The sequence below is a fragment of the Numida meleagris genome, chromosome 2 (assembly GCF_002078875.1).
Source record: "Numida meleagris isolate 19003 breed g44 Domestic line chromosome 2, NumMel1.0, whole genome shotgun sequence".
NCBI lineage: Eukaryota > Metazoa > Chordata > Aves > Galliformes > Numididae > Numida > Numida meleagris.
In genome coordinates, this window is record NC_034410.1 from 48,010,412 (window position 1) to 48,038,310 (window position 27,899).

Genomic DNA, 27,899 nt, shown 5'->3' on the forward strand with positions numbered 1-27,899 from the left:
TGTGTTTCAGTGAATAGAACATAATGAGTTTTATTTGCTACTGACCACAAATCACCAAAAAGTGAAGTGCTCTATGCACTGCAAGTATTAAAATACTGCAAGAAACAGCACTTGTACTTTTAACAGTGGATAAAATTATGTGTAGCTAAGTATATGCATGTATTTAATGCCCATACCTACTTGGTGTTACACGCCTATTGCAGATCAGAAATAAAGAGCCTAACTTCCTAAATCAGTGGATGAATGTGAAGTATGGAGAGAAACAGGAAGATGTGTACTCATTTCTTTAGTACATTAGGTACAGTTGGAATCAGCTATCACAGAATTGAAATGCTAGCTCTTTCTTATATTATGTATGATACTGAAAAGACATTCAGTCACAATTCTGAAGACTAAATATATGATGAACATATGCATATGTACACATACACACACACACACACACACACACACACACACACACACACACACACACAAATATATCCTTTTCTATTACTGCCTATAAATTGCCTTTTGCCTTCCTAGATGTGGGTATTTACCTTTGATATACTCCTCATTTTTGTGCTGAAACTGATGTGGAAATATCAAAAGAAATCAATGCATCTGGCAGGCAGCTACCAGCTTGTAACCATGGTGTCACTAGCCTTGAGGACTTCCAATTCTCTAAGCCAAAAAACATGGCTGATTACAGGGAGACAGTTCAATCAGGTGAGTCTTGAAACAAGTCCCAAGAATAACAGATCTAAAATCAAAAGAAGGAGTCATTCAATAGCTGGGGGAAATCTTATTCTGAGAGCAGAAACAGAACAGGAATCAAACAAATAGAACTAAGGCAAAGAGATGAGATTTATGTTTCCTTTCAAGAGGAAGTGACAAGATCCAAATTTCTCACTGAAGAGATAAAAATAAGTCAGAAACTTCCAGTGAGGGTTGCACTGTTTTCCATACATCTGCATGTTTTATGTTGCCATAAACAAAATGCATGTGTATGTACATGAGCATTTAAAAATTCGTCAATATATTATAATTATTAGTTGTTTTAAGCATCAAATCCATATATATTTGTCAGTGGGGAAATTCAGTACCTGCATCTGGGTAAAGCTGGAAGAATTGCCAGTGTTTTGAGGTAAATGGACTCCAAGAACCTCTGAGAAAGAGAAGTACCAGATAAAGGATTGAAACTCAAGCATATGCCTAGAGACACAGGGACAGAGAGCACCCCATAATTCTGCTAGACACAGCATCCAACAGCACAGAAGAAGATTACAGCAGAAAGCCAGTAAGTTCCACTCCAGTTCTAAGAAGACAGATCACAAACCATCTCTAAACTGTGAACCACACAATTTCATTAGCATAATGCTGTGAAGAAAGTGTACTAGTACAATTTTTTTTATCACTTTAGACACAGTTGTAAAGTTTCTGGATGGCATTTCATTTATACCTAGCTCATGTGGAATACTGGTGAAGCAACAGTTAGTTCCTAGTCATAAAGGAAATCTCTTAAATACTGAGCCAGATTCCCATGTCTTATAATCAGCCTCTCTGGAATAATGCAGTTTTAAACCAGCTAGGGATCTGATCTGAAAACTGATCAAATGTGTTAGACAAGAAGGACATAATGCACTTACATTTTCAATATTTGTCTACCATTAATTGGAATACTGGCTTCCGTTTGAAGGGCCAAAATTCCAGGGAGGAAATCATATATTCAAAAGATACAGTTCAGAATCAACCAGTTATCTCGACTGTCATCAGAAAAAAACTACAAAGCTAGCTTTTCATTAGGTTACTTCAGTTTTCAAGACTAGGATGTATCTTGTTGTGTACCATGGCTACTCCATGTAATTTTGAAATCGGTTTTAAGGACTTCAGCAGAATCAACCAGTTTCAAGAAAAATTATCCATAAACATGGAATAAAGTTAAGGACACTTAAATAACAATCCTGTGCTGTGGCATGAAACTCTGGGCCAGTCCTAGGGGCCAGTCTCTATTATTTGACCCTAAGTTTTAGAACCTGGCATTAATTCATAACACAGTTGCTCACACTCCATCCCAAAAGCATGGAATAATCTATTTACATTAGGCTATGACATAAGATGTTCTGAAAATGTTAGAACCATCTCACTTCAAAATTCTTTCACACGTGTAACAAAACGGTCAACTCCTAAGACATTACTACTTAGCCAGTGAGTTCATATGACTTCCAGATCTTTTGCAAAATTCATTTCTTCCTTCACAAGTCACTATCACAATGCTCAGGATCCCCAACTAACATTCAGGACAGTATGCCTGAAGGCTAGATCATACATCTCAAGGATAAGAGAAACTTTTACATATGAATAAAGCTTTCTCAGACACTGGTGACAAATTCCTATACAGTTTTCTACAGTGTAAGGAATTAAAATGGATCTTCTTGATGGATTTACCCTCTTTACTCTAAATGGCGACTCACAGTATCTCTAACTGGAAGCAGTTCGATTTGTTGACCACTTCTAAGAGATTCACTGACTTTCACTTTCCAATGTTGCTACCTATATAAATAAATGAATATAGGAAAGCTGAAGGAAGAACAGATAAAGGAAACAACACTGAAATTAATCTTTAGCACTTGTGTATTTTCTCCTATTCACTGTAAGTACTAACCTACAACCACCTCTCCAAAAATTAGAGGACTCTTGAATACTTCGTTCTCATTTCAAACAACAGAGTTTTTAAGTGAAAATATCCTACATGCATGGATTTCACAAGCTACAATTTATAAGCAGACTTCTCAAGATGCAAGTCCAATAACTGCCAATATAGACACAGGCTATATACTAAGGAAAGCAGAATGAACTAGACAACTGTCTGTTTACAGGGCATTGTCTGAAAATTACAATGGAAGTAATTTTTTTGCTGCTTGCAGCCACATATTGCTGAGAGGCAAGCTTTTCCATAGCAACATAAATAAAATGATAATAGAAGAAAAAGGGAAGAAACTTGAAGCACCAATTATTCTAGCAGCTGTATCCAGAAAAGCAAGTTAGGTCCTCTTATTAACAGCAAGACACACTCAAATATATAAATCAGTGCCTTAAAGAAAGAAAACTAAAATGTATCATCAGTCAAAAAATAAGGAACCATTCAGTTATTAAATCTAGTTTTCTAATGTTATGCAACTGTGCTGACCATTTATGTCAGACTTGTTCAGACAGTCTATTCCTAGTTCATGTAGTTGCTGTTTCCAACGACCACTACTAAATTTTACAAGGAAATGAAGACCCATAAGCCATTAAGTTCCTATATGTTTTTCTGAATCAGCAGACTGGAATTGGAGAGAGACATTAGTAGTTATTCCACTGAGACAAGGTCAAGAATTCTGACATCACCCATTTTGTCTGGCTGGCTACTGCACTGGCTGGACAATCAGCACTGATAGCCACTGATGATGGAGAAAAAGTTGATATTTCAGCATTAAAAAACACAGGAGAGTTAGCAGTTTTAAAGAGGGGTGATGAAGAAACCTTAAAACATGGGAAGACCAAAGGTATTGTGCAGCAGTGGCAAAAAAGAACAAGAAGGGAGCTAGGTTTATTACACATGATGGAAGCTTGAGGATACAGGACAAACTTATTTACTTCATGATTTGTTTCAATTTTCCTTCATTTTATTGTAGTACAATGCAACACAGAGAAGCTTGCTTTGTCATCGCATTTTTTTAAACTTAAAACATGCATCTGAGACAAGATTGAACAGTTCAGCTACTTCAAGTTGGCTAAGCAAGAGTTAGTGCCCTAGGAGAACTCCACCCCCATGTTTCAAATCCATCCCTCCTCTTCGTTCCTAAAGGAATGTAACCATACAAACCTTTTAAACACAGTTACTGACTTAAACAGTTTACAGCTAAAGATGTCTAGTACTATTTAGATTGGCTGCATTAAAATCTATGTGACTTGAAATAAATTGAATCATCTGATTCTTAGGATCCTTATTGTTAATGCCAGCATGTACTTGGAAACCCCAATAATGTATGTCAAGTGTCAATACACGAAAATTATAATTCCAAGGTAATCACCTGCACCTACTGCCAAATTATGATTTCTTTTAATATCACAGAAAACACACGGGAGAGATTAAAGATCATTAAATTACACTTTCAAGCAATAACGCGTCTCTACTAAGTCAGCATTATATGAAGTACATACCGTTTGCAACAGCTACCATAAAATTTGAATATGAAATTTCAGCAAAGTCCTTTAAATAAAGAAACATCTATGTAATCTCAACTACTTCAATTACTTATAAATTTATCTAACTAAAATCCTTTTTTGAGGACAAGAGCGAATAGCATGGTATTAGCTAGTTGCACTCGTAATTTTTTTTTTTCTTAAATCAGAGTTTAACAAATCATCATTCGCAGGCACATAAATATCAACTATTTATTTTCAGTGATTTTCACATGGTCTTTCTACACATCACACCTAAGCAAGACAATAATGACATTTCTGTTTTTCTAATATATATAATTATTGCATATACAATATCCTTTCCTTTCAAAATAGAACACTGTATGTTGGTATTTGTTAACTGCTGTAATACTTACTCAAACCTACTTAGACATACAACATCAATTCATAAAGACAAATACTAGGCGAAAATATTGAAAATAGTAAAAAAGAAAGAAAGAAAACCTTTTATCACTGCACACACCTATGCCTGCTTACACATTTATCCCTTATTGTGAAGATTAATAATGTGGCTACAGTTTCCAAACATTATTAGATTTGTACCAAAAAGTCTTTTCACACAAAGGCTATACATTTTCTGTATAACTGTCCTGATGCAAAGAAATAAAGGAAACAGTAAGAGTCACCCTTATATCAGGCCAGACTGGGAGAGATTACACCATCACAGCTTCAATTTATATATATGTTTGTGTATGTATATACATACATGTGTATATGTGTGCGTATATGCTGGTGTGTGTACATACATACACACACGTATATCTCAGAATCACAGAACTGTAGGGGCTGGAAAGGACCTCTAGAGATTGTCTAGTCCAACCCCGCTGCCAAAGCAGGCTTCCTAGACCAGGTTGCACAGGTAGGCGTCCAGGCAGGTCTTGAACATCTCCAGAGAAGGAGACTCCACAACCCCCTTGGGCAGCCTGTTGCAGTGCTCCGTCACCCTCACTGGCAAGAAGTTCTTACACACATTTGTGTGGAAGTTCAGTTTGTGGCCATTTCTCCTTGTCCTATCGCCACGCACTGCTGAAAAGGGTGGCCTCATCCCTTTGCCTCCCACACCTTAGATACTTATAGACATTGATCAGATCCCTTCTGAATCTTCTTTTCTCAAGGCTAAACAGACCCAGGTCGCTCAGCCTTTCCTCATAAGGTGCTCCAAGCTCTTTATCGTCTTTGTGGCTCTTCGCTAGACTCTTTCCAGGAGAAAATATATATATTTTATGTATATATATATATATACACACACACACATATACATACATGTATATACACATATATACATGTATATATATGTATATTACATGTATACATGTATATATGTGTATATATATATAAACTATAATAGTAATTCTATTAAGAAAACAACTCATATAGTGCCCAAGTCCTAGAGACTGAGTGAAACAAACAGTAGTCAAAATAGAGATATTCATAGCATCTGGAAATTCCTTCCTGTTCTAGATGAAAAGGTCTGGAATACAATATAAAATTCACAACATACACATTTCCTTTCTGACTGCAAAACCTAATGTGAAGAAAATACTTCTTTTTTAGAAAATAATTACTTCAGTAAAAAATGAGAGAAAGAATTGCATCACTTGTCCTTTTCTCCTCATTATAAACATTTTTGGCAAAAGAGATCCTCAGACAGTGGAAAGAATTGGAAAAAATATCAATTCTTTTTATTATCTAATACTTAATTTATTTAATTGTGGGTTTCGTCAATGTAACAGTTATATTACAATTTCCCCTAAAACTTTTATATCACTTTTATTCAGAGTTCACTTCGAACTCAACTGAAGCAAAGAGGAGTCACTCCACTCACTTCCTTGGGGTATAGATCATTTCTTCATTGAATACATTCTCCATTAAGAAAACTAATGATCTTCAGAACAAACAACTTTTCCAAGAGAAAAAACAGACAACTTGTTACCATACTTTTGTTTGCAATAACAAAATTTCTTCATTGCAAGACGCACAAGATCAAGGGAATCTACCATGAAAAATATGAGCTTGTCTAAAATCAAGTTTTAACTAACATGGAAAAGTGTAAACATTTATTCTGTAGAAAGAAATATTTTTCCCTTTTCTCCTTTAGCAATTCTAATAATAATTTTTAAAAACCTTATAATCGTTAAAAAACAATAGCAAAATCTAATTTTGATATGAAAAAACTTACAAATAAGCTTCCATAATACATAGCTAGTTTTTACTACCTAATTTTTGACATAATATCAGAACTCATCTATTTTAAGAAATGATCAAGAACTTCCCAATTGCTTTTAAGTTTAAAAACAACACTTCCACACAGCAAAAGCAAACTCAGGAGATCCACTTTTGTTTATCTGTAGGGATTATTTAGTTGCGCCATTTCAAAGTGTTAAAGAACCAGTCATATGTTAGCAAGGCACAGTATTTTGCAAAGTAAAAAGGAGTTTTTAAAATCTTCTTATAGTTAACTCATTAACAGTAAAGATGGAAATTCGGTGTGTTTCTCTTATGACCAACCATAAATGGAAAGGCACTTTTCCTGTAATTTACAGAAAGGTTTCATTAGAGCACACAATAAAATTATTCTTCCTTAAGCAACGTGGAGTTGATGCAGGAGAAGAGGAGAAAAAAGTTTTCTTCTTTGTCATGTACTTCCAGTATGGGGATGGTTTAGGAATATTTTTATTTTCTTTAATTTTTTTTTAAAACACTGTGATTCTGTAGAGATTGTATTCTAAAATCATCAGAACATAAAAGCCCCATACGGAAGGACACGGACAGCCTCAGATAATTTTGTTGTGAATGTTACACCAGGCAAACCATTCCACCAGTAACATAAAATATTTACATAAGCTACGAACTATAAAATATTTTCACATGAACTATAAAATATTTACAATACCAACATCAGCTAGGAAAGAGAGATGTGTTATCAAGCTGGTGTGACCCAGCAGTAACAATTTCGTGGCAACAGATTAAATAAAACTATTACAAATCGTCTGGAAACTTACAGGGAATATTAAGTTAAACAAATTACTGCTTCATGGTCTCTTGGATAGTAAACGAAATCAGGAAAGCATAGCTTATATGCTTGAAGCTAAATTTTACCAACAGCATAAACAAAGGTTATGTTCATACTCAAATTGTACTGACCTCTCTGAATGTTCCTTCTAGCAAGGTGTCCAGATGTTGAAGAGGAGCAGGAGTTTTATCTTTAAATCGTGTCAGCAATCGTCGCTCAATAGCTCTAAATTGTATTGCCCTTTCAGATAACAGCTCCCGAAATTTTTCAGCATTCAAGCGTAGCTGCAATTTAAAGGTTTTCAAGAATTCAAATTAAGAGTCATATGCATTTTATATGTCCAAACAAAATGAAATCTGATTATGTTGCCTATGCTACTTTCATATTGGTGTGCTTAATTTTACGCTTCTCATGAAACTTATTAATATTTTCAGGAATCGCTATTTGCTACTTCAGTCAAAAATAATTTCCAACAGCCAATATAGTATGTATTAATGCATAAGTATCTCATCAAAAAGCCTACCAATAAGAATGGAATTTCACCACCAGAACCTCAGGGTTTTTCCTCAGTTTCACGTACTATATGACACACACGATGGACTAGGCTTGTTATTCATTATTGTAAAAAGTAAATGCTTATTCTCCTAAGCATGAATAAAAACAATAAATTCTGCACTAAATGACTTCTTTCTTTGAAATGAAATCTTTTTTACTTTCTTATATATTTATCAGGTACAGCAACCAACTTTCTTGAAATGTTTGCAAAACACTGAAGATCGTATATGAAGTGCCCAGGTAATAAAAACTCCTGTTTTATCTTTATAACCAGCTTTATATTTTCCATTACAAACCTCTAAGAAAAGCAAGTCTCTTACAAAAAGCGCAGTCCTCAAAATAATATCATTTGTATAGCTGACATGCTGTAACCAGAATCAGAGAAACACAGAATCACAGAATGGCTTGAGATGGAAGGGACGTTAAAGATCATCTAGTTTCAAACCCCTGCCATAGGCAGGTTTGCCACCCACTAGACCAAGCTGCCCAGGGTGCCATCCAACCTGGCCTTGAACACCTCCAGGGATGGAGCACTCACAGCTTCTCTGGGTAACCTGTTCCAGTGTCTCTCCATGCTATGAGTAAAAAATTCCTCCTAACATCTAATCTACATCTCCCCTCTTTTATTTTAAAAGCATTCCACCTTGTCCTGTCACTGTCAGACTCCAAAAAGTTCATCTCCCTCTTGTTTATAAGCTCCCTTAAAGAACTGCAAGGTCACAGTGAGGTCTTCCCAGAGCCTTCTTTTCTACAGGCTGAACAAGTCCAGCTCCTTCAGCCTGTCTTCATAGGAGAGGTGCTCCAGCCCTTTGATCATCCTTGTGGCCCTTTTCTCGACCCACTCCAACAGCTATACATTTTTCTAGTGCTAGGGGGCCCCAGGCTTGAATGCAGTACACCACATGGGGCCTCACAAGTGCAGAGCAGAAGGGGACGATCACCTCCCTCCCGCTGTCGGCCACTCCTCTTTTGAAGCAGCCCAGGATACAGCTGGCCTTCTGGACCGCAGAAAGGCTAGCAGTTATTAGAAGAAACATTTCAAGACGTGCAAAATTTCAAGAAACATTGTGACATATCTATTTTATAGTGTATCAACATTTGAGGAAAAATTAAGTTTCCCAAATTTAGAAAATAGATTTTTTTGAATAGGCAAACATACTATTCTGTCAGTACATGATTATGAACAGCATTGATGCAGGCTAAAAGAAAAAGAAACACAATGCAGCTTTTCTAGGAAGAGAAGGAAAAAGGGTATGTCTCAGGTAATACTGTTCCAAGCTTGCGAAAAAAGGGATGGAGCATTAGATCATTTCAGAGTAAAGGTACAATTCATAATTTTAAAAAATACACAATGCTGGAAAAAATGTGATTATCTCAGATGCAACTGAAAGACAAATTGTTGTGTGTCTGCAATCGCAGTTTTAAACGGATTGTTCTTAATAATAATTAGTAATTTTGAACTTGGAAAATAGTACCTATTCGTATGCTATGTAACATACCTCGAAATGCTGATCAATTAGTTCAAAGTATTCTTGTAGAGGAATTGAACCAGAAAAGGTACATGCAAAGTCTTTGCAATTTTGCTTTTTGAAGTGCTCTTCCAGTCTAAGTGTTAATTCTTTTGTTATTAGCCAAAGGTCTTCTAATTGATCACTTTGGATCCTATATCGTTCTTTGAAAAGAAGAACAAATATAAGACTAACAACGCATGCATTTAAGCCACATACGTTCACTATACAATATAGATAATGCACAGGTATTTAACTAACTTCATAAATGCATTCAAAGTCTGTAATTGAGATTTTCATTGAAGATACATGTTCATTAGCATTAAAGAAATCCTGTATCATGGGTCTGTTCACGAAGCACAAATAACTATGAACTACTGCAGTAAAGAAATGAGAATTACTGGATGATATTAAGATCTAACAGCAGGCTGCCTGCATTCTCTGCCATAACACAGCCTTAACAAGTTTTTCTGGGGGCTGGAGGCAGAGTCAGGCTCCATTCACTTTGGACTGTGAGAGAAGCACAGCATCCTCAGCAACTGATAACAGTTGTAACAAACCAACTACATCCCATATAAAATCTTGAATGCCTTTTGGAATCATAGTTCTTGAGTTCTTGGATAATACATTCACTAGTATAATTTCTATTACATCTCTACTTCCTATGATATCTTCTAATAGGAAATTGTTACACATTCTGTAGTCACAGATGACAATATTCAGCTTTGTTAGTGCCATGCTTCACTCTAACAGTAACACTCTAGTATTAAACAAAGTGTCCAATCAATCCAATATGCAAGACAGTTTTGTTAACATGGCTTAGTGTAGAAAATGTTAATATAATTGAAATGAAAAAAACACAAAGATCCTGTTAGTGTTCTCTGTCTCAGCAAGTTCATTCAACTTATCAAATTTTAGTGAATTTCAAATTATCAGGATAATGGGATGAGATCTTATTACTGTTCTGTTTCTACTCCATCTTTGTCTAGTTCTCTTTTCAGATTTCAGGGTATCAGAATTAACTAAAGACTGAAAAGAAAACTTTTGTGGATAATTGTATCAATTTTTTTTTTTTGTCAGATACATTTTCTAACAACAGTATTTTATTTCTTGGCATTATCTATGTGATCCAAAGGGAAAGACAGAAATTCAACTATGAAGAAACAGAGTTGTTGACGTTTTTTGATACAAAATACTTTTTTTTCAGTCTCGTCAATAAAGATCACAGTAAATCAAATGAAGTCAAATTCTTTAGAAGTCGAATGCACTATTTAAAATTTTCTCAACATTAGTAATTCAGATTGTTTGACATTACAACTGGCATCATTCCCAGGATATACACTTCACTGAATACATAATGACAAATTCTGCTTACAGTGTAACAGGAAAGAAGCAAGTTTTATTTAAAAACATGTCTGTTAAAGAAAAGAACATCATCTGCTAAAGATAACATTCAACCTAATACCCATATTTTTTAATACTCTCAATGTAATGGCTGGACTTGGATGTACCATTGCACTTTGCCTCAAGTGATTTTTCCTTATGGGAAATTATCTCAGACATTTTCAGACCAAATCAACAGTCATTTAATTTATAATTGACACATCTTGTACATTAATGGTTAAAATTGATAAAACTACTTTCCTCCAAAATGTATATTTAGTTTCCATACATTGTTTGTTGGTCAATACAAACAAAATCTGATTTTATCATGACCTGAGTAATCATTTGCTTTACATGACCTTCCATCACTCAAAAACAAAGATAAATTAGATTTAGAAACTGTAGGAAAGTGAGAATCCTTAGATGTACTAAGTATATGCTTTAACATACAGAAATAGAAAACTAAAATAGCTGGGGTTCTGCTCCTCCTGTGCTTTTATAATTGTTAATGTATTTGTGTTAGGTTTTTGTTAAAATAAGATTTCTTACAGAAAAATTACAATCAATTATTTTCAGAAATATTCTCAAACAGAAAAGCAGAAGACTCAGAGGAGCACTATTAGGTAACAATGGTTTAGTTATGCACTTGTTACCTGGTTAATTGGTAACAATTGATGCAGGTAGTACTACTAGTTCATCCTGCAATAAGCATGATTAGTTGCCCTGCCAGTAGCTTATCTGCAAGAAGCCTGGAAGATTCAGTTTGCTTCTCAGCTAGGAAGCTTTTACCATGAGAAAAAAACAACTACGACTAGTAGTCAGTTCTTTCTTACACTTTGATTAAAACCAGTTTCAAAGAAATTTCAACAAAAAGATTAAAACTTTAATCTACACAGGGCAAGCTTCATTTTAACTTCTAACTGAAAATGAAGTTTATTCTGGGTGTCCTTACAGTGGTCATTTTGACAAGCTGAAGTAACATCTTCAGTTACTACACTATTTAAAATGGATTAGTTAATATAATTAAAAACAAATGCAAACACAGATGTCATCCTTGTCTGCAGCTTCAGCAGTGAAACCCAACCCAACCTGGAGACTTTCGCTTCTATGTGCAGCCTTTCCCATCCAGAACTCAAGGTCTATTCAAAAAGGAATATGGCAAAGATGTGCCCATTGTCCAAGACTAACTTCTTTCATGGAAAAAAAAGGAACAAGGATCGATCAGTTCCAATGATTTATTTTTTTTTCTGTCACTATTTATCTACACGTACAATTTTCTTTTTGAAGAACCTTTCCACAATGAACGTGCTGCACAATCACTTTTATAAAGTAAAAACTCAGTGGTAGATTTAGGTAGCAAAATAATAGTACCTCCCAAATAACACGTAACTTCATCCACACTAATTAGTTCTGTTTAGGTCTGCCTACTCAAGTACAGTAATTCTAATACCATAAAATTTTACTAAGGAATGATTTTGTACTATAGATAGTCTCTGTTCATAAAAAAAATAGTCTGATTCATGCTTGTGTATCACATCTTTTACAAATAATTTTGTAAAAACATAGGTTTACTTAAATAAGCAACCCCAATGCATGCCCCATGCCAGGAAATTCCGTAACCAATTCAGTCCAATGCATGTGGTAAATGGTGGAAACAGACCACTACGTGGAAGTAGGCATCATGTAACTCATTTGTTTTCTAAAGATTCCCAGACAAGAGAAATGAGTGGTCACTCTAAGAGAAAAATAGTTATTTGAATCTCCTTTGTAAAGTGAACTTCACAAGTAAAACAGTGTGGGAAAGTTTATAGTAAGACTGCAAGCGTCATTCTTAGCTAGTGACTAAATAAACCTGATAGGAAAAACTTAAGGGTTTGTATGAAGCAACTAAAAGTTATAGCCTCACTAGAAGTTAAAATATATTCATTACATAGATAAATTTGTCTCTTGTACAGTATCATCAGATTTAGCAATAATTCAAATAAAAGATTTAAATGGTAATCCATAAAAAAGTTACTTAGAAATCCTTTAAATTCTTTCATTTCTTTAATCTATCATTGTATGTCTAGCCAGTTCAAACTTTTTAAAACCCACCATCTATTTAAACATAAATTAAAAACAAACTAACAATAAAACAGCATGCAAACAGTGCATACAAACTAATGCAGATGGATTTAAACCTTATAAATGTAAAGCGATTCTTGGTCCTTCAATAATTATTTTCCAGATGGTTTCTGCATGTAACACATTTGATTACATTATGAAGAGTATTAAATATTATCTCATAGCTTACAGTTGACACCATCATCATTTATATAACCTATCACGAATACAACATTTTGAGAATGCAGTGAGGCAGACTATTTTTTGTTGAAAGAACTTCAGGTCAAACCAGACACCAATTTTTCACTTACTCAAAATAATTTTCATAGAGCATTCAAACAGCGTTCCATTTGAACTCCCTGCAATGTGTGATTGGTATTTTAGCTTTTCAATTTCTCAGTCTGCTGTACTAAATGAAGAATTTGTGCTTTATTGGCACTGAAAATACTAAATACAACTGAACTGATTTGGTTCCCATGCACACGACAAGGAAGTTTAGCAAGTTGAGTAGCAAGGCAAGACTGTAACTCTGCAAAATTAAGAGAACTGACTTAGTTTATTTAACAATGAGCACCAACGCACAGGTCATTGAAACATGATTACTTAATTCACAAACTGTCCTGTACAAGAGATGATGGACAAGGTAGCAGCATATCTACATGTATCTTCATACATTCCATAAACATGGTTAGAAGTACAGAATCAACATGGTTGAATCCATAGCCCTAAATTTAGCAGTACAGAGGAAATTAACGATACAGGCATGTACTTAGAGATGCACCTGAATATGGACAGATGCCTAATTAAAGTTGAGCATTACTGAAAGTCAGTGGACAGCCAGAAACCAGATTTGTAGTCCTTTTTACAAATTCCAGTAGATGGCTTCCAGAGGTCTTGAAATACATTTGAGGAAAAGAGGTTGGATTTTTTGTTTGTTTGCTTTTCTACATGATCACAGTGTCAGTATTAATTCCTAATTTTAAATATTGCAAAAATAACAACTCAAAGAAAAAACAATTTCTCCAGTGATTGCATAGTATACTCTGAGTATGATTTTTGCCTCATTTCAAGATTTTGTGACTACATTAGCAACATCACTCGATACTTGACAGGGTATTTCAAGACATGACCTGTGAACACTTTGAAGCTCCTGTGTAAATTCTCACACTCTGATTAGTCATTTTTGTATGATTCTCAGTTTGCACATATACTATCTGATTAACCTCTTAGCTATTATGTTTTACGGGTCTATTAACTTTTACATTTTAATTGCACTTACGTGATGTTTTTGAAGCAAGAAGAGTGATTTTTGAACCCGTTAAGAACTGAAATCCCAGAACATTTGCCTGGTCATCCTCAGATGGATCAGCAAAGTCTAAAAGAGAAAATGAAATAGTTGTCTATAATTAAGCTCTCACAACAAACTTCCAAGCTGTAGACGGGACCACATCAACATCTGCCTTTCCTATACAACTCATGCAATCTGAATTACATAAGATTGCTCCCCTTCTGAGAAGTAAAGAATGTAGGAGTAGATTGGGATATAGTCCCATTGTTCAAGTGGAAGTTGAGCTACATTCTGCTCTTACATGGAATTGCCTAGGCTTGGTAAACAACCTCTGAGAAAACCTTTCTCAGAGGTTCAGTCTGTGTCATGTAGTAAGAACTGTGAATACTGTATAGATCAAAGAAACAGTCTCCTATACTGGACACAATGCTGCCAGTCTCCCATTATTAGACACCTATACAAAAATTATCATCATGATAATGTTTGAATACTCTCTGGTTTTAGCCTTCAGCAAAGAGGACAACAGACAGCTTTCTTACTAGAATTAGTTACTCAGCAAATCCATGCATGCCAACATCTTTTCATTCCATGTATCAGACAACAACGACTTAAAAGGCTCTATTTTAGATTTTAAGAACTATTCCAAGAGATCCCTCCTCCTAACTTCCCCCTAAAAATAAGGTAAAAGAGGAAACAGAAGATATACCATTTTTACTAAGTAGTACACCAAAATTGTGAAGTTCTCCAAAGTTCACATCATAAACAACATGCTTTGCATTTCACCATCCTGTCAGACTGCTCCTCTGCTGCCATCTGTCACACAGCAAAAAAGATGTAATGGAATACGGGTGGGAAGGTTCACCCCCTCCGGCTATACCACCAAAATCCGCCTCTGATATCAAGGGCCAACAAAATAAAATAGGAGGCACTGCTTTCGGAGCAGCCCTTGTACTACATAATCTTTCCAGAAGCAGATGCAGCTCCACCTTAAAAATACTGCATTGAGGTTGTTGGCTCATACAGCACTCATCTCATCAGAAAACTGTTCCAGAACTTTAGTCCTCTGAAGTTCAGAACTTTAATCACTGCCAGATTGAACTTACTCACTATCACTTTATAAGCCCTGTTTATTCATTTTCCTTTTTTTTTTCTTTTTTTTTTTTGCCAGTGTTCTATTCATCTAAATGAGTAATTCTCTTCTTCAAATCCCTAGGCAATTCTCATAGCCATTTCTACACTTTTGAGTTTTAATTCACTTTCAGTATCAGCAACCAGCATTCAGTACCATATGTTGGTGCATAGTAACTTATTAGTTTCCTGCCTGGAACCATTATGTCTAATCCATTCTAGGTTTTTACTGGTTTGCTTATGCTCATACAAGATTTTACAACAGAGTGTTCCTGTGATAACTTCCACCTTTTCGTTCTCTTCCAAATCATGAGCACATAACTACAGCAGAATATTTTTTTTAATAATACTTATTTTAATTCATATTGTTCTAGTCCTATATAACTCCAAATTCCCTCTTTCTACTACTATATTACTCTTTCAAATATTATACATAACTTAGTTTTGCTTATCAGAAAATATTGCTAAAGTATCTGTCTTTTTGGTCCAAGAAGACTAATGAAATTATCTACTAAGATCAGCTCAAGACCAGTATATCAAGAATTTCACAAATCTTTCTCCAAAGCAACTGCACTAATTTATGACTTTGCTCTGCCCTGTTTCTTCTTCACTTCTCATGACCACCTCCATAACTCCCTGAAAACGTACGCCCACATTCTCTCCATTAACCACTGTTGCATTTTGTATCAAATTATTTTCTGCATGCGTAAAAAGTAGATCTTGTTCACATTCCCTGCATACAAAAATCTTCAGTTGTTTTTCTTTTTTTAATCAAAGTCAGATATACTAGGCCAGGTTGATTACCTATGTTGAAACATTATTCCATCATTTCATTCAAGATACAGATTTTAAGCATCCTCATATTGGTTTTGTTAATCATTTCATACTTCTCACGAACAATTCCTGTCTGACTTTCTAACACATCTCCTGTCAGAGGCGTATTTTAAAACCTACCTGGAAAAATGGTGAGAAAACTGATGGGAGGTTTATTGGTATCAATAGTTATCTTGTGGTTTGCTGATTTTGAAGGTTGAGCTGGAAAGCAAATTAACCTCAAAGGCAGCTTGAATTTACACTGGGCAACTTTTGGTATTCCTAAAGTGAAAGAACACATAGAATCATCTTTCAAACCCATATTCTGAATAAAGGCTATTTTATACAGCTGTCCTGGAAGGAATTATATGGTATTTATAATGCAATCAAAGAATATCCTACAACAAAAGCTACAATTTTTTTTAATTAACACTCCATGTAAAACACCTTTAAACTTGAATACTTTATTCACCTTTCCAAGTGAATATTTATAAGTAAGTGGGAAAGCAAACCCAAATCCACTGTATACCTGCATTCACACCAATTAACAAGCAATTAAGATTGGTAACAGTTCCTTTAACCCTTTAAACAAACAATTCTATTTCAGTACAGGAGACAGCTGCATGATTGTCCCTGATGCTTTGAACACAAAACTGAAATACATATGTTTTCATCAGGAACACTCCCAAACTACCTCCTTTATAAGAACATGCACAGTCTTATTTTTTGTTATTTTTATACAAAAACTGCACCCATTCTTCACAGAAAAGTACCAAAAGCTGTTTTTATATGACACTCTCTTTCTGACAAACAAGACAGAGGTGCAAACATATAACTTAAAAATCCCTACCCAAACTATGGACAGAACAAATTAATGACCTGCAAACTAGAATTAGAAATCGCCATTCCCTACCTCTCTGTATGGGTACATTTTCTAATTTAAATCAACATCACCTAATTTTTCTTGGGATATAACTTCCAATTTTGTTATTCTATTTTTTTTTTTTGATTCAGAATACTCACTCATGACCAATTTGATAATAATATACTTCAAGCTGGTATTGTAGAAACATTGCCAAACAGTAGCAGCCATTGTTATATAAGTGAATAATGAGAGCAGATGAAGAGGAGTCCCAACTCCAGTTAACAGCCTTCATGGCATTAATTTAAAATCGCAGAATTGCTGTACTGCACCTCTTTCTCAGATGAGACTCAACTACAAAATAATAGATCTGGATTTAATGAATAATGCTCCTAAGGAATCTGTTTAGCCCCTTCTTGCTTAAATACTGAGTTATTATTCAAAGGTACATTAAATGTTATCATTCAACTCATAAAATATGTAATTTTATCAGAATGGTGCAAGAGAAAAGAAGACATTTTAACACTAACAAAAACATATTCATTAGAATGTGTCAGATTTGCACAAATATAAGCATTATTTAAAATGGTTGGCGTGTCAGATGATCCACAGTATGTTCTATGTGAAAGATGAAAATGCTAGGAGCCATGAAATATGGATTGCTTGCTCTTCTGGGCAGCCAATCTGTATGGTTTTTTTGAGTGGGATTTTTTTGATGAAGCAGCTAACAAACAGTGTTTTTTTCAGGTACAGATATCATTATCGAGACCTTACTGAGAATAGCATTAATGTCATAATAACAATAATTCATTACTTCCCAAAAATATGAAATTCAAACACTAACCTCAACACTCACTCCAGCAGAATTTAACAAACATGTTTAAAGATAGTATATTAAATGGAAAAGTCATGAAACTAAAAGCTACACTGAGGCTGTCAGTCTCGTAAGCTGATAAGTCCAGTAAAACAACATAGCTCAGCTGTTGTTGTAAGATGTCTGTTAAACATTTTTTGCTAATATTTTCTGTTTTTTTGCTGCTTCACAGATCTCTTGCTAAGAAAATTTATTTCAAGGATTTGTCTTGGGGGAAGAGAGGTTGTCACTAGAAAGCTGAGATTCACTCTGCTGGTTGTCAATTCATTAGCTCTTTCAGCTAGCTAATAATGCCTCCAAGTAGCTATTCAGCAGAAGCTTATTAAAAAAAAAATCAGTGTAAAAACAGCAGAAAACTCAACACAGGTCCCAGAATTAGAATAACACTAGGTTCCAGTGAAAATTCCTGAAAAATACTTAAAAATCTATCCATGACCTTTCAGAATGATTCATTCAAATGAATCTTCACAGTCAGATGGAAAAAATAATTAAAATATTTTCTTGATGAAAACATTATACAAACATCTTACAAACATCTTAGTGTTAAACTTAGAGAGTATTGTCAACAGGAAAAATTCAGTAACAAAACTAGCCAAAAGGATTTTGAGATGTTTTTTGTATTTACATAGATTATGTTCTTCTCATTTCAATGCAGCTTCTCCTAGATAGCCTGTTAGCAGTCTGACTCTCTGAAATATTGAAAAAAATTCCAGTAATTCAGAGAAAATTCAAATCAAAACTAAATCAAATAGCTATGGAGATTTCTACTTGGTGAATCAAAAACAACAATGTACATAAGAAAACAAACCAAAAAGCTCCAGCAAAATTTATCACCACAGTGAAAAATTCTTATTGAAATACATTCAATTGAAATACAATGTTTGTTAGGTCTGCTAGACCAATTTTAAATGGTAGTAAGAATAATTAAAATGGCAACAATGCGTGGAAACCAGAGCTTCCTCAGTCCTTTGATATTATATATAGTAACGGATTTCACTTCAGTCAGTTGGGATACATTTAATGATATACAATTTTAGTATTGTAATATTGCAAAAGAAAAAACTTGAAAGTATTTTTTTTCCTGCTTCTCATTGCCATAAACAGAAGTAAAACTGAAAAGCAACAGAAATTTTGTAGAAGGTTACCTCATAACAATAGTATTATTTAAGGTAATTCATACTATGCACTTGCAATCTATCAAAGTTACATAACACTACAGTTACCATTTCATTTTCGAAAAACGACTTTATTCAATTTTAATCATATCAATAACATAACATCTGATGTACATAGTAAAGAAGAAAGAATTCAAGTTCAGATCTCTAATTTAGGATGTTAAATATGTAGAAAATCCATGCCTTCTCTGATATCGATGAAATGAAATGAATTTAACCAGCCCAGTGCACCTCACAGTAACCTAAACAAATTTTGCCATTCACTGTGCTCCACAGTATTCTCTTCAGCAAATTTTTTGTATGGAGAACAAGTTTCTTAAAACAGAGAATCTTCATTTTTAGAAAGCCACCCTTTCAAATTACACACGCTTATTTTAAATATTATTTTATTCACTTTATTTCTATAGTATTTTTTTTAGACGACTTAAGAGAGGAAAAACTTGCCACAGGGAGATAGCTATTTTTCACAAAAACACTTTACTGAGATGGTTCAAGAACGTATTTCTGGTAGGACCCCTGAAATATGCAGAAACCATAGGAAGGGTTAACACAGTTATCTTCCTTTCCACTCCTCTTGATATGCTCATGGAAGCATCAATATGGAAAGAAAAAACCTAAACGCATACACATGTAAGCATACTTACTTTTAGGGGAAAACTGCAAACTGAAGAAGTCCTTTCTGTTATCTCTAAACCATGACAAACAACTTTATTTTCCCCCAGATGTGGGTGAATTTGTGTTTAATATGTATGTACTTTTTAAAGTCAGTAAGTGGCTGTACCTATCCAATACATGTACACAACTACATTGCAAAACTCTCTTTTCCTCTTTTTAGCCCATTTATATGTAAAGTACCTTTCATGTCCTGCTTTGTCTTTTAATTCAGCCTTTTGTACATACCATATCTACCACAATGACAGTCAAGTTTAGTACTGGTTGCACCAGCTATAAAGTTGCCCTGTAGCCTTCAAAAAGAGATTTCCAGAAGGAATTGGCATGAACAGATGTTAGTGACATCACTCTCAGAGCTATTCTGTCCAAATAGCTTAGAGTTAGCTAGAAATCCTTAATGGCTGTTTCAGTTGCACAAAAAACAAATAGCTGTAATTTGGCTACCCAATGAGTTCTTAGTGAAGGTTGAATTAACAGCTAGAAGTACAATTGCGAAGGAGCATACAATTGTGTTTTCCATTTCTAATCTCAATGCACAAGGTATTTAATATATTGTGTAATTTCTATATGCTATATATGCTAAGTTGTGACATACTTCAGCAAATGTCTTTACTATGTTCTGTTTTCCCATGAATATTTTTTCTTATTTCTAAGCCTCATTTACTTTCACATTTCTCAAATATTCACACTTCAGTAGCACCATCTAATCAAGACAAGTAGAAAAGCGTATAGAAATAATAGGTAATGTAATAGCTCACTTCCAGATCTGCTTTATTCAGTATATGCTCACTCATGAGACCATTCACATGTCTGATTTTTCACTTACCTTCAGGATTGAGCTCTACCATATAACCAGCAGTAGCACAAAAGGGGAAAAAAAGTAAAAAACATAAGATGCTACTCTAATAAGAAAGAAAAGAAAACGTAGTAACAAGTTTTAAAAAAATGATTGTTAAGTAGACAATACATAGAAACCTAGTACTAGCCAAAAAAAAAACAGACATGAGGCCACATTCATCAATAGCACAATGCTATCCAAATGAGTGACTCATATTAACATTCAGCTGTATGAATCCCACAGCGATACACTTAAGACTGATTTGGCCACAAAGACGATGTGTTAAAAAAGAAGAAAAAGTCTCTATTCAGATAAAATAAAGTCACAAAGGCACTCAATTTTTGTGTACTAGTATATTACTTAGGGATTTATTTGCCTTGTACAAGGAGAATAAACACTACTATTTTTACGTCATTCAACAGAAATATTCCAGGTTAATAATTCAAATGCAAATCCAAAATTTTAGTAAGATCTTAACATTTATGCTCTTTTGTTTAGAAGTTTTGTAATCCTATCACTAAAGATTTTATTATTTTTTCACTGATTTTGTTAGATGTCATGTCTTCTGGGTTGTTTTTTTTTTTTTACTGTATGTAAACAATCGAACACATTCAAGACAGGTTTCTTTACCTTCCTAGTCTTGCAAAATTCAGCATAATAACTAAAATACAAGAGGTGCAACTAATATCATCTGAACAAAATAATAACACTCATTTGGCAATAAGAAATAAAACTTAAATTTGATATCCTCCTCTTGGAAAGCAAAATCACAGACACAAAACCAGCAAAACACAAAGCATGCTTTCAGAATCAGAGGATCCAAGATACTCAAGAGAATACTGCCTATACAGACATAGCTCTCTAAAGCCATACCACTTTTAATTGGACAGTTACAGCAAGTCATTCACAAGGCATAAGCAGTCTGAGAGTCACAAAACAGGAGGACTGAAGTAGTACAAGCCATTTGTGTAGGCTCTCAAGAAAAAGAGAGGAATATCCTTTTCCTTCCCATCTTCTGCACATATCTTCAAGCCTAGTCTAACAAGGGCAAGATCAAGTTCTTCAAAAAACATGAGCTTCAATTTTGTCTAGAAGTAGATAAATATTTTAATAGTCAACACACAACCTAAACTACTGTCATAAATACCATGTTTCAAGTGAGAAGTGATGCTTAAAATAAAAGTGCATACAAAGGAGAACATGCATTTCTTTGATGCTATCTCACTTCATGTCACCCTCTCCTTTGTGCTGGCACAGCTCTGTGTTCGTGCAATGAGCCAAATCAGCAAATCTGGCTGAGTATTAACTTCTGATTGCATGAGCACAACAAGGGAGGACGTGCGGGTGCAAAGCCAAGCAGTGAAAAGTGAAGAAAGAGCAGATTGCTTACACTCGTCTATGCTGCATTTAACTTTAACTTGGAAGCCCTGCATAAATACAGTTTTTCATGTAGCCTAACACATATTCCCAAGGCTGCGTGTAGAAAACTAAGTAAACTAGTCTTCAGTTATGGATAGCAGGTAAATTCACATAATCTATTACTAGAGTCATTAGGGCTTTATAAAATAGAACAACTTAATTTCTATTCTTTTGGGTAACTTTATTTGTTTAGAATTAATACGTTGAGCTGTTGTTAAATGGGAAATCAGGAATAATCACTGTCAATGCTTATTTTCTTCCTATGTAGGGAGGCAGTTATTGTCACATTTGTTGGCAGCCCCAGAAGGCTGAATAGTCATAAAGATGTAATTAACTTCTCACTCCAAGAGGTGGTCCCTTAAAGAGCGGAACAGAAGCAAATCGGTCAGGCAAGGTGGGAAAGCTGGTACAGCTGCTTCCCAAGCCATATGATTATGATTTTACTCCTATACGACTGTTTACATAACTTGCTGATGCTACAGAAAAAATTAAATAAAAGAAGCAAGATGAGATTCTGATATACATTATTACACAGAACCACAGAACTGCAGGTGTTGGAAGGAACCTCTGGAGATCAAGTCCAACCCTCTGCTAAAGCAGGTTCTCTACAGCAGGTCCCACAGGAAAGCATTCAACATCTCTAGAGAATGAGACTATACATCCTCTGTGAGCAGTCTGTTCCCATGCTCTGTCACCCCACAAAGTAAAAAATTTCTTCCATATGTTTGTATGGAACTTCCTGTGCTCCAGTTTGTGCCCATTGCCCTTTGCCCTGTCGCTGCACAACACTGAAAAGAGCCTGGCCCCATCCACATGACTCCCAAACTTCTGATATTTATAAACAATGATGAGATCCCCCCTCAGTCTTCTCTTCTCCAGGCCGAACAGTCCCAGCTCTCTCAGCTTTTCTTTTCTATGGGAGATGCTCTAGGCCCCTAAACATCTTTGTGGCCCTTCACTGCTTTCTCTCTAGAAGTTTACTGTCTTTCTTAAACTCAGGGGGCCAGAACTGGACATAATATTTCAGACGTGGCCTCACCAGAGCAGAGTAGAGGGGGAGGATCACCTCCTTTGACCTGATGGCCACAGTCTTTTTAACGCACCCCATTGGCTTTTTTGGCCACAAGGGCACACTGCTGGCTCACGTCCACTGGGAACCCTAATTCCTTCTTCTGCAGAGCCCCTTTTCCAGCAAGACAGCCCCTAACCTGTATTGATGCATGCGGCTTTCTCCCCAGGTGCAGCACCCTACACTTCCTCTTGTTGAAGCTTATAAGGTTCTTTTCCTCTATGCCCAACTCACCAGTCTGTCCAGGCCTTGCTGACTGGTAGAACAGCCGTCTGGTATGTCATTATTTCTTCCATTACTATCTGCCCTTTAAATTTTTCGAAGGAAAGCTCTCAAGAAACATGTAAGAAAAGACCTTAAAAATATATATTTGTAATTTTCAGAGGCTTACCTGTTGGTGTATTACATGAAAACACACAATTTCCTTCTAGTTCTGATGGAGGAAAATTTCCCTTCAAAAAGACAGATAGGACCACAGTTTCAGATGATCCTGGTTCTAAAAGAGAAAAAAATATACAAAATTAAATCAAATAATAGGAGCATCCATGTGAAAGCAACATAATTCTCAGCACTTCAGGAAACACTACATGAAATTAGGATAGCCATTTCCATTCATTCACCTTTATCCAATCGCTCAACAAATTACAATCTAATTAGAAAACTCCAAAGCAAACGTTATTTTGTATGGGGATTTTAATATCCTACAAAGCAATTTGCCCTTTGTTCCTGTCACATGTTGAGGAAACATAAGAACTATCCTTTCAGATTAGAACAGCAGTCAGTAAAGCCCTCTTTCAGTAGGGACAAGTAACACACATTTCAATCTAAAACTGGTCCCAACTGAGGCAGCAAGACACACTTCTCTGTTCCTCAGCTCCATTTAATCTTCAAAGCAATCCTACCTGCAATCTTATTGGAAGAATCACCAAAAGTTAATAAGCTGGGAACGTGCTCAGCTGGCAAACAGGTCAAGCTTTCTGTCCCTGCTTTTAGCTCACCAATGCCGTTCTACACAGAGAGAACTGCCAGCAAAAAAAATGCCCCAGTGAAAATATCAGACAATAAACTGATTTTCTTTCTCCATCATTGAATTGTCACCGTCTCTTCTCACCTGCCACATATCATACTGTAATTACGGAAGCAACTCCATTCCTATACACTTTTTTGTCATCTTCCACAAACAGAAGAAAGATGCTGCAGTGTACATAAGGCATATTTGTAACTCCTTGCACTGCCGTATCTGCAATGATTCACTTGATGGAGGCTCAACTATGGCTTTCAAACATGCTCAGAAAAAGTAACATGATACCATAGCTGTAACAGTATTACAATAACTTACCTAAATCACTAAAGGTGAACCGGTCACAGGTCACTGCTAATGGAGCTTGTACACATACTACCAGGTATGGTTTCTGCGCAGTCACTCTGCTCTGTACTGTTACCTAGAGCAAGTGAAATACAGAATTATTTAAATCAAACAACAAACTGATTTTTGTATGGCAGAAAACTAACATACCTAACGTCATAACCAGCAAAAGACCATAAAACCCTGCAACGACCATTTCAGCAATTTTTAAGAACTTCAAGTTTCAACCGCAGAAACAATTCTTAAAATTCTTATTTACTTACATAAAAAAACAATAGTATGCAGTAAAAATTTAAAATGCAGCAAAAAACAGAGGTGATTTCTCACCTTGTTAGTATCTTTAACCAAAGACAAACTAATGACAAACTCCTAGTTAAAATATGTTAACCCTTTGAAAATACAATTTACATTTATTTTAATGTAAACAAAAATAAAATGTTGTTTCTTTTAGATAATTAAAGCAAAATAAATAAATAAATGAAAGCAAAGCTAAACTAAGAAATTATCTCCTCTAACTACTGAGAACAACTAACTGTTTTCTGAATAATTTCAGAATCAAGTTCTAATCAAGCTTTTACTATAAAATAAACAGTATAACCAGCACACCTAAATCTTTAGAGTTCAAGAGCTGACATAACTATAAAGCTGGAGTGGTGCTGGGTGAGAGAGAGAACCAGTTACAAAACCAATGGTTATCAAAAGACTGTCCTTCAGCTGGTCTAAAACAGAAAGTACAGTGGTGACCTATATCTAAACATGGTCTGTACGTATATGGACCGTATCTGCTATTTATTATCATCTGTTTTGTATTTCTGGTCTACCCAGTAACTCACTACAGGCAGGTGAAATCAGTTTAGGAAAATACTCTTAAACTTATAAAACAATTGAAGTGTTAGGAAGTTGGACTACTTTAAATGATTTAACAGTAACATCTACTTTGGCTTACAGCAATAAGTTTGAGTTACAGACTCAGGCCTTCATGTCATCCATAGTTTCTAAGGGTAGCAAATAAAACTAGGAAGGATCGCATGGAGCTCTGTACATAAATCAGGTAAACAGCTCCATTCTCTGAAAACAGAATTTCCATAAAAGGAACAGTAAAGAAGAAAAAATAGACTTATGGATCTTTTGCTATGTGCGCTAAATACATACAAACATGAGACTGCACACTTCAGAAAATTTTTGATTAAGACAGTGACATTTGAAATTGCTGCAAAACTTTATTTCAGTGCATTACTTTAAAAACAAAATAATGTTCTTCACAAATTGCTTTTGGAGATTATCTGCTCTACATCTCAGCCCAAAAAGAGGGGCATACAGTTTTAAAAAGCATTCTTGCCCTCAGCTCCGAATCGTTTCAGGTCCAATGTAATTCAATGAGTGCAGCTGTGTAAACCCACTTGCATTACCTTTAAGCCAACCAGCTGGGCACTGCCAGATCTGCTGACTGCAACCACAAAAAATTCAGTGCAAGCTAATTGTCCAACTATTTATCAACTTTCTAAAGCAGCTACTATACCCAAACTGGTCATTTCAAATGTAATTTAGGCAATACCTACACATTTTCCAGTGGCAGCACCAAGCATAATTCATAAGGTTACTTTATAAAGTCAGATCTTCAGCAGTCCCTTTAAAGCATGAAAGGGCTATAAACCACTCAGAGTTGCCAACATACTGCATGCTGTGACCCTCTGTCTGACTACATCTTTCCTACCTAAATCCCAGTCCTCCAAATGAGGAGGCAATTCAAGTACAGTTCGAGAGCTTGCTCAATTCTGTTGGGCTTTCTGCTGCATATAGGAACCTGAAGTGAAAGGAAACCATTTTTACTCTAAATTTTGTCAAAAGCATCTTGTTTCATTAAAAATTTTCTGAAGGAGCTGTAGTTTGTGGTTCGATAAATTCATACTTCTCTGAAGGTAATTTACATTATGTATTTCAAGGTAGCCCAATGTTTGCAAACAGCCTAATCAACAGCCAAATACAATTCAGTTGAACTCTGAGTTTTCATAGCAAAACCATCACAGGCTTGATCAGAATTAAGGTTTTACCCTCCCTCATTTTATCATTTGAAAATGTAGAGAAAGATGCTGGACTAAGTACAATTAATATAAGGGAGTGCTCATCAATTACTATCTCAGTTAAGCTCTAAGTTTTTCACTCAAGGCAATCAGAACTTCTCAAAAACAAAGCCCCAGTTTTCCTCCACTGGTACTCCTAGAAAAGCTTCTCAGGCTCAAAAAATAAAAATATCTGAGAAGAAACTACACTTCCACATGCATACATGTTTTCACACACACTCTCACACTTTCTTTATAACCAGAGGTAACAGTCTTCAGGGAGGACTGCAATGATGTCAATTTTAAGATTAGATTTTCCTGGCTTTTTTTGCACTAACAAAAGTTGTGAAATTGTTTTTACAAGAGAAAGTCTATTCTTGCTTATTGACAAGTAAAAAAGCAGCTGAATGTAACAATCCTCATGTTTTGAGTAAATAAATATTTATCTGCTCTGAAAAGTGTTGGAAAAATATTCTTATAAATTCAAAACCAACTTCCTTCCACTCTAGTATTTTTTTTTTTTTGCGGTATCTCCTTGATAAATCTATCACAAATAAAATCCCAAACACTTCCAACTTCAACAGAAGTCTTGCAAGATAAACACTTGTCATATGAAAGAGAAGAGAAATAAGTACACAGAAGCATTTCAAATTCTACTCATTTTCATAATATAAGTGAAATACACAGAAAACACTACAAGCTTTCTACAAGTTGCCACTATTATTTGCTATGGTTTGAGTTAGGGACAGTACCTTTACTGTGACTGACGGTACTACCTCTGCTTTTACTTCACTGTCAATGGCTTTCTGTGAAGAAAAAAGAGGAAAACACTAAATCCAGTATTGCACATGAATGAGTGAACACAATAAATGTAATATTACTTTCCTATCATCAACACAGTAAACAAGGAATTAACTGTAAAGGACTTATCATTCTGATGACAGGCTAAAATACACAAAATACATTTCTGAGCTTCTGAAAACGTAAAGTCTGTTAGAAATTGCCTGCAAAAAGGATAGCAAAAGTTCATGAATATTGTTTATGTAAGGAACTAATACACTATGATGTACATATGAATATTTGAAACTGTTTTGCTTGGCATGTTCCTTTTTTCTGTATATTTATTTAAATGTTGGAAACTCCTGTTACTCATTAGGGAAAGGTGGCTTCCAATCTACCAATGTATTATATACAAATCTTAGCATGTACTGTAAAATCATAGCACACAGAACACAATCTTATAATCATAAATATATTTTGAACTTCAAAAGAAATTATGGCAGGCATTTTGTTACTCATTACTATTTCATTAGGTAATTTCATCTAATGCGAAATTCATCTTGGCACTGCAGTCTCTTTTAATATCTTGTTTTATGCACAGATTTCATTTTGCAACAGGGACATGACAACAGTTTAAGAAGTTTTCCTATTTGTTTAAACTAGTTTGTTTTAAAGAAATACCTCAATTCTGCCGTAATACTAAATTCCCAGCATGAATTTATTCTCTCATGATGGGAGCCATTTTTTCAAAATAACAATCATAATA

The 27,899-nt window shown here is 35.0% G+C and overlaps 1 protein-coding gene across 12 annotated transcripts in view; it reads right to left on the reverse strand.

Annotated features, from left to right (window-relative positions):
• Positions 1-27,899, reverse strand: part of BBS9 (Bardet-Biedl syndrome 9) — a 295,333-nt gene that overhangs the window by 206,232 nt on the left and 61,202 nt on the right. For 10 of the 12 annotated variants that reach the window (XR_002434891.1, XR_002434892.1, XM_021385807.1 and 7 more), the window contains 7 exons: positions 27,106-27,159; positions 24,267-24,369; positions 23,319-23,423; positions 16,160-16,300; positions 14,069-14,164; positions 9,295-9,467; positions 7,372-7,524 (listed from right to left, as the gene is read on the reverse strand). Coding sequence is in view for 10 of the 12 variants with exons in the window: in XM_021385807.1 (XP_021241482.1) it covers positions 7,372-7,524; positions 9,295-9,467; positions 14,069-14,164; positions 16,160-16,300; positions 23,319-23,423; positions 24,267-24,369; positions 27,106-27,159 (825 nt within the window). In the remaining 2 variants the exon portion in view is untranslated. Of the gene's footprint in view, positions 1-558; positions 743-6,528; positions 6,758-7,371; positions 7,525-9,294; positions 9,468-14,068; positions 14,165-16,159; positions 16,301-23,318; positions 23,424-24,266; positions 24,370-27,105; positions 27,160-27,899 lie in introns of those variants that run through there. The other 2 variants (XM_021385813.1, XM_021385814.1) reach the window with 2 other exon arrangements.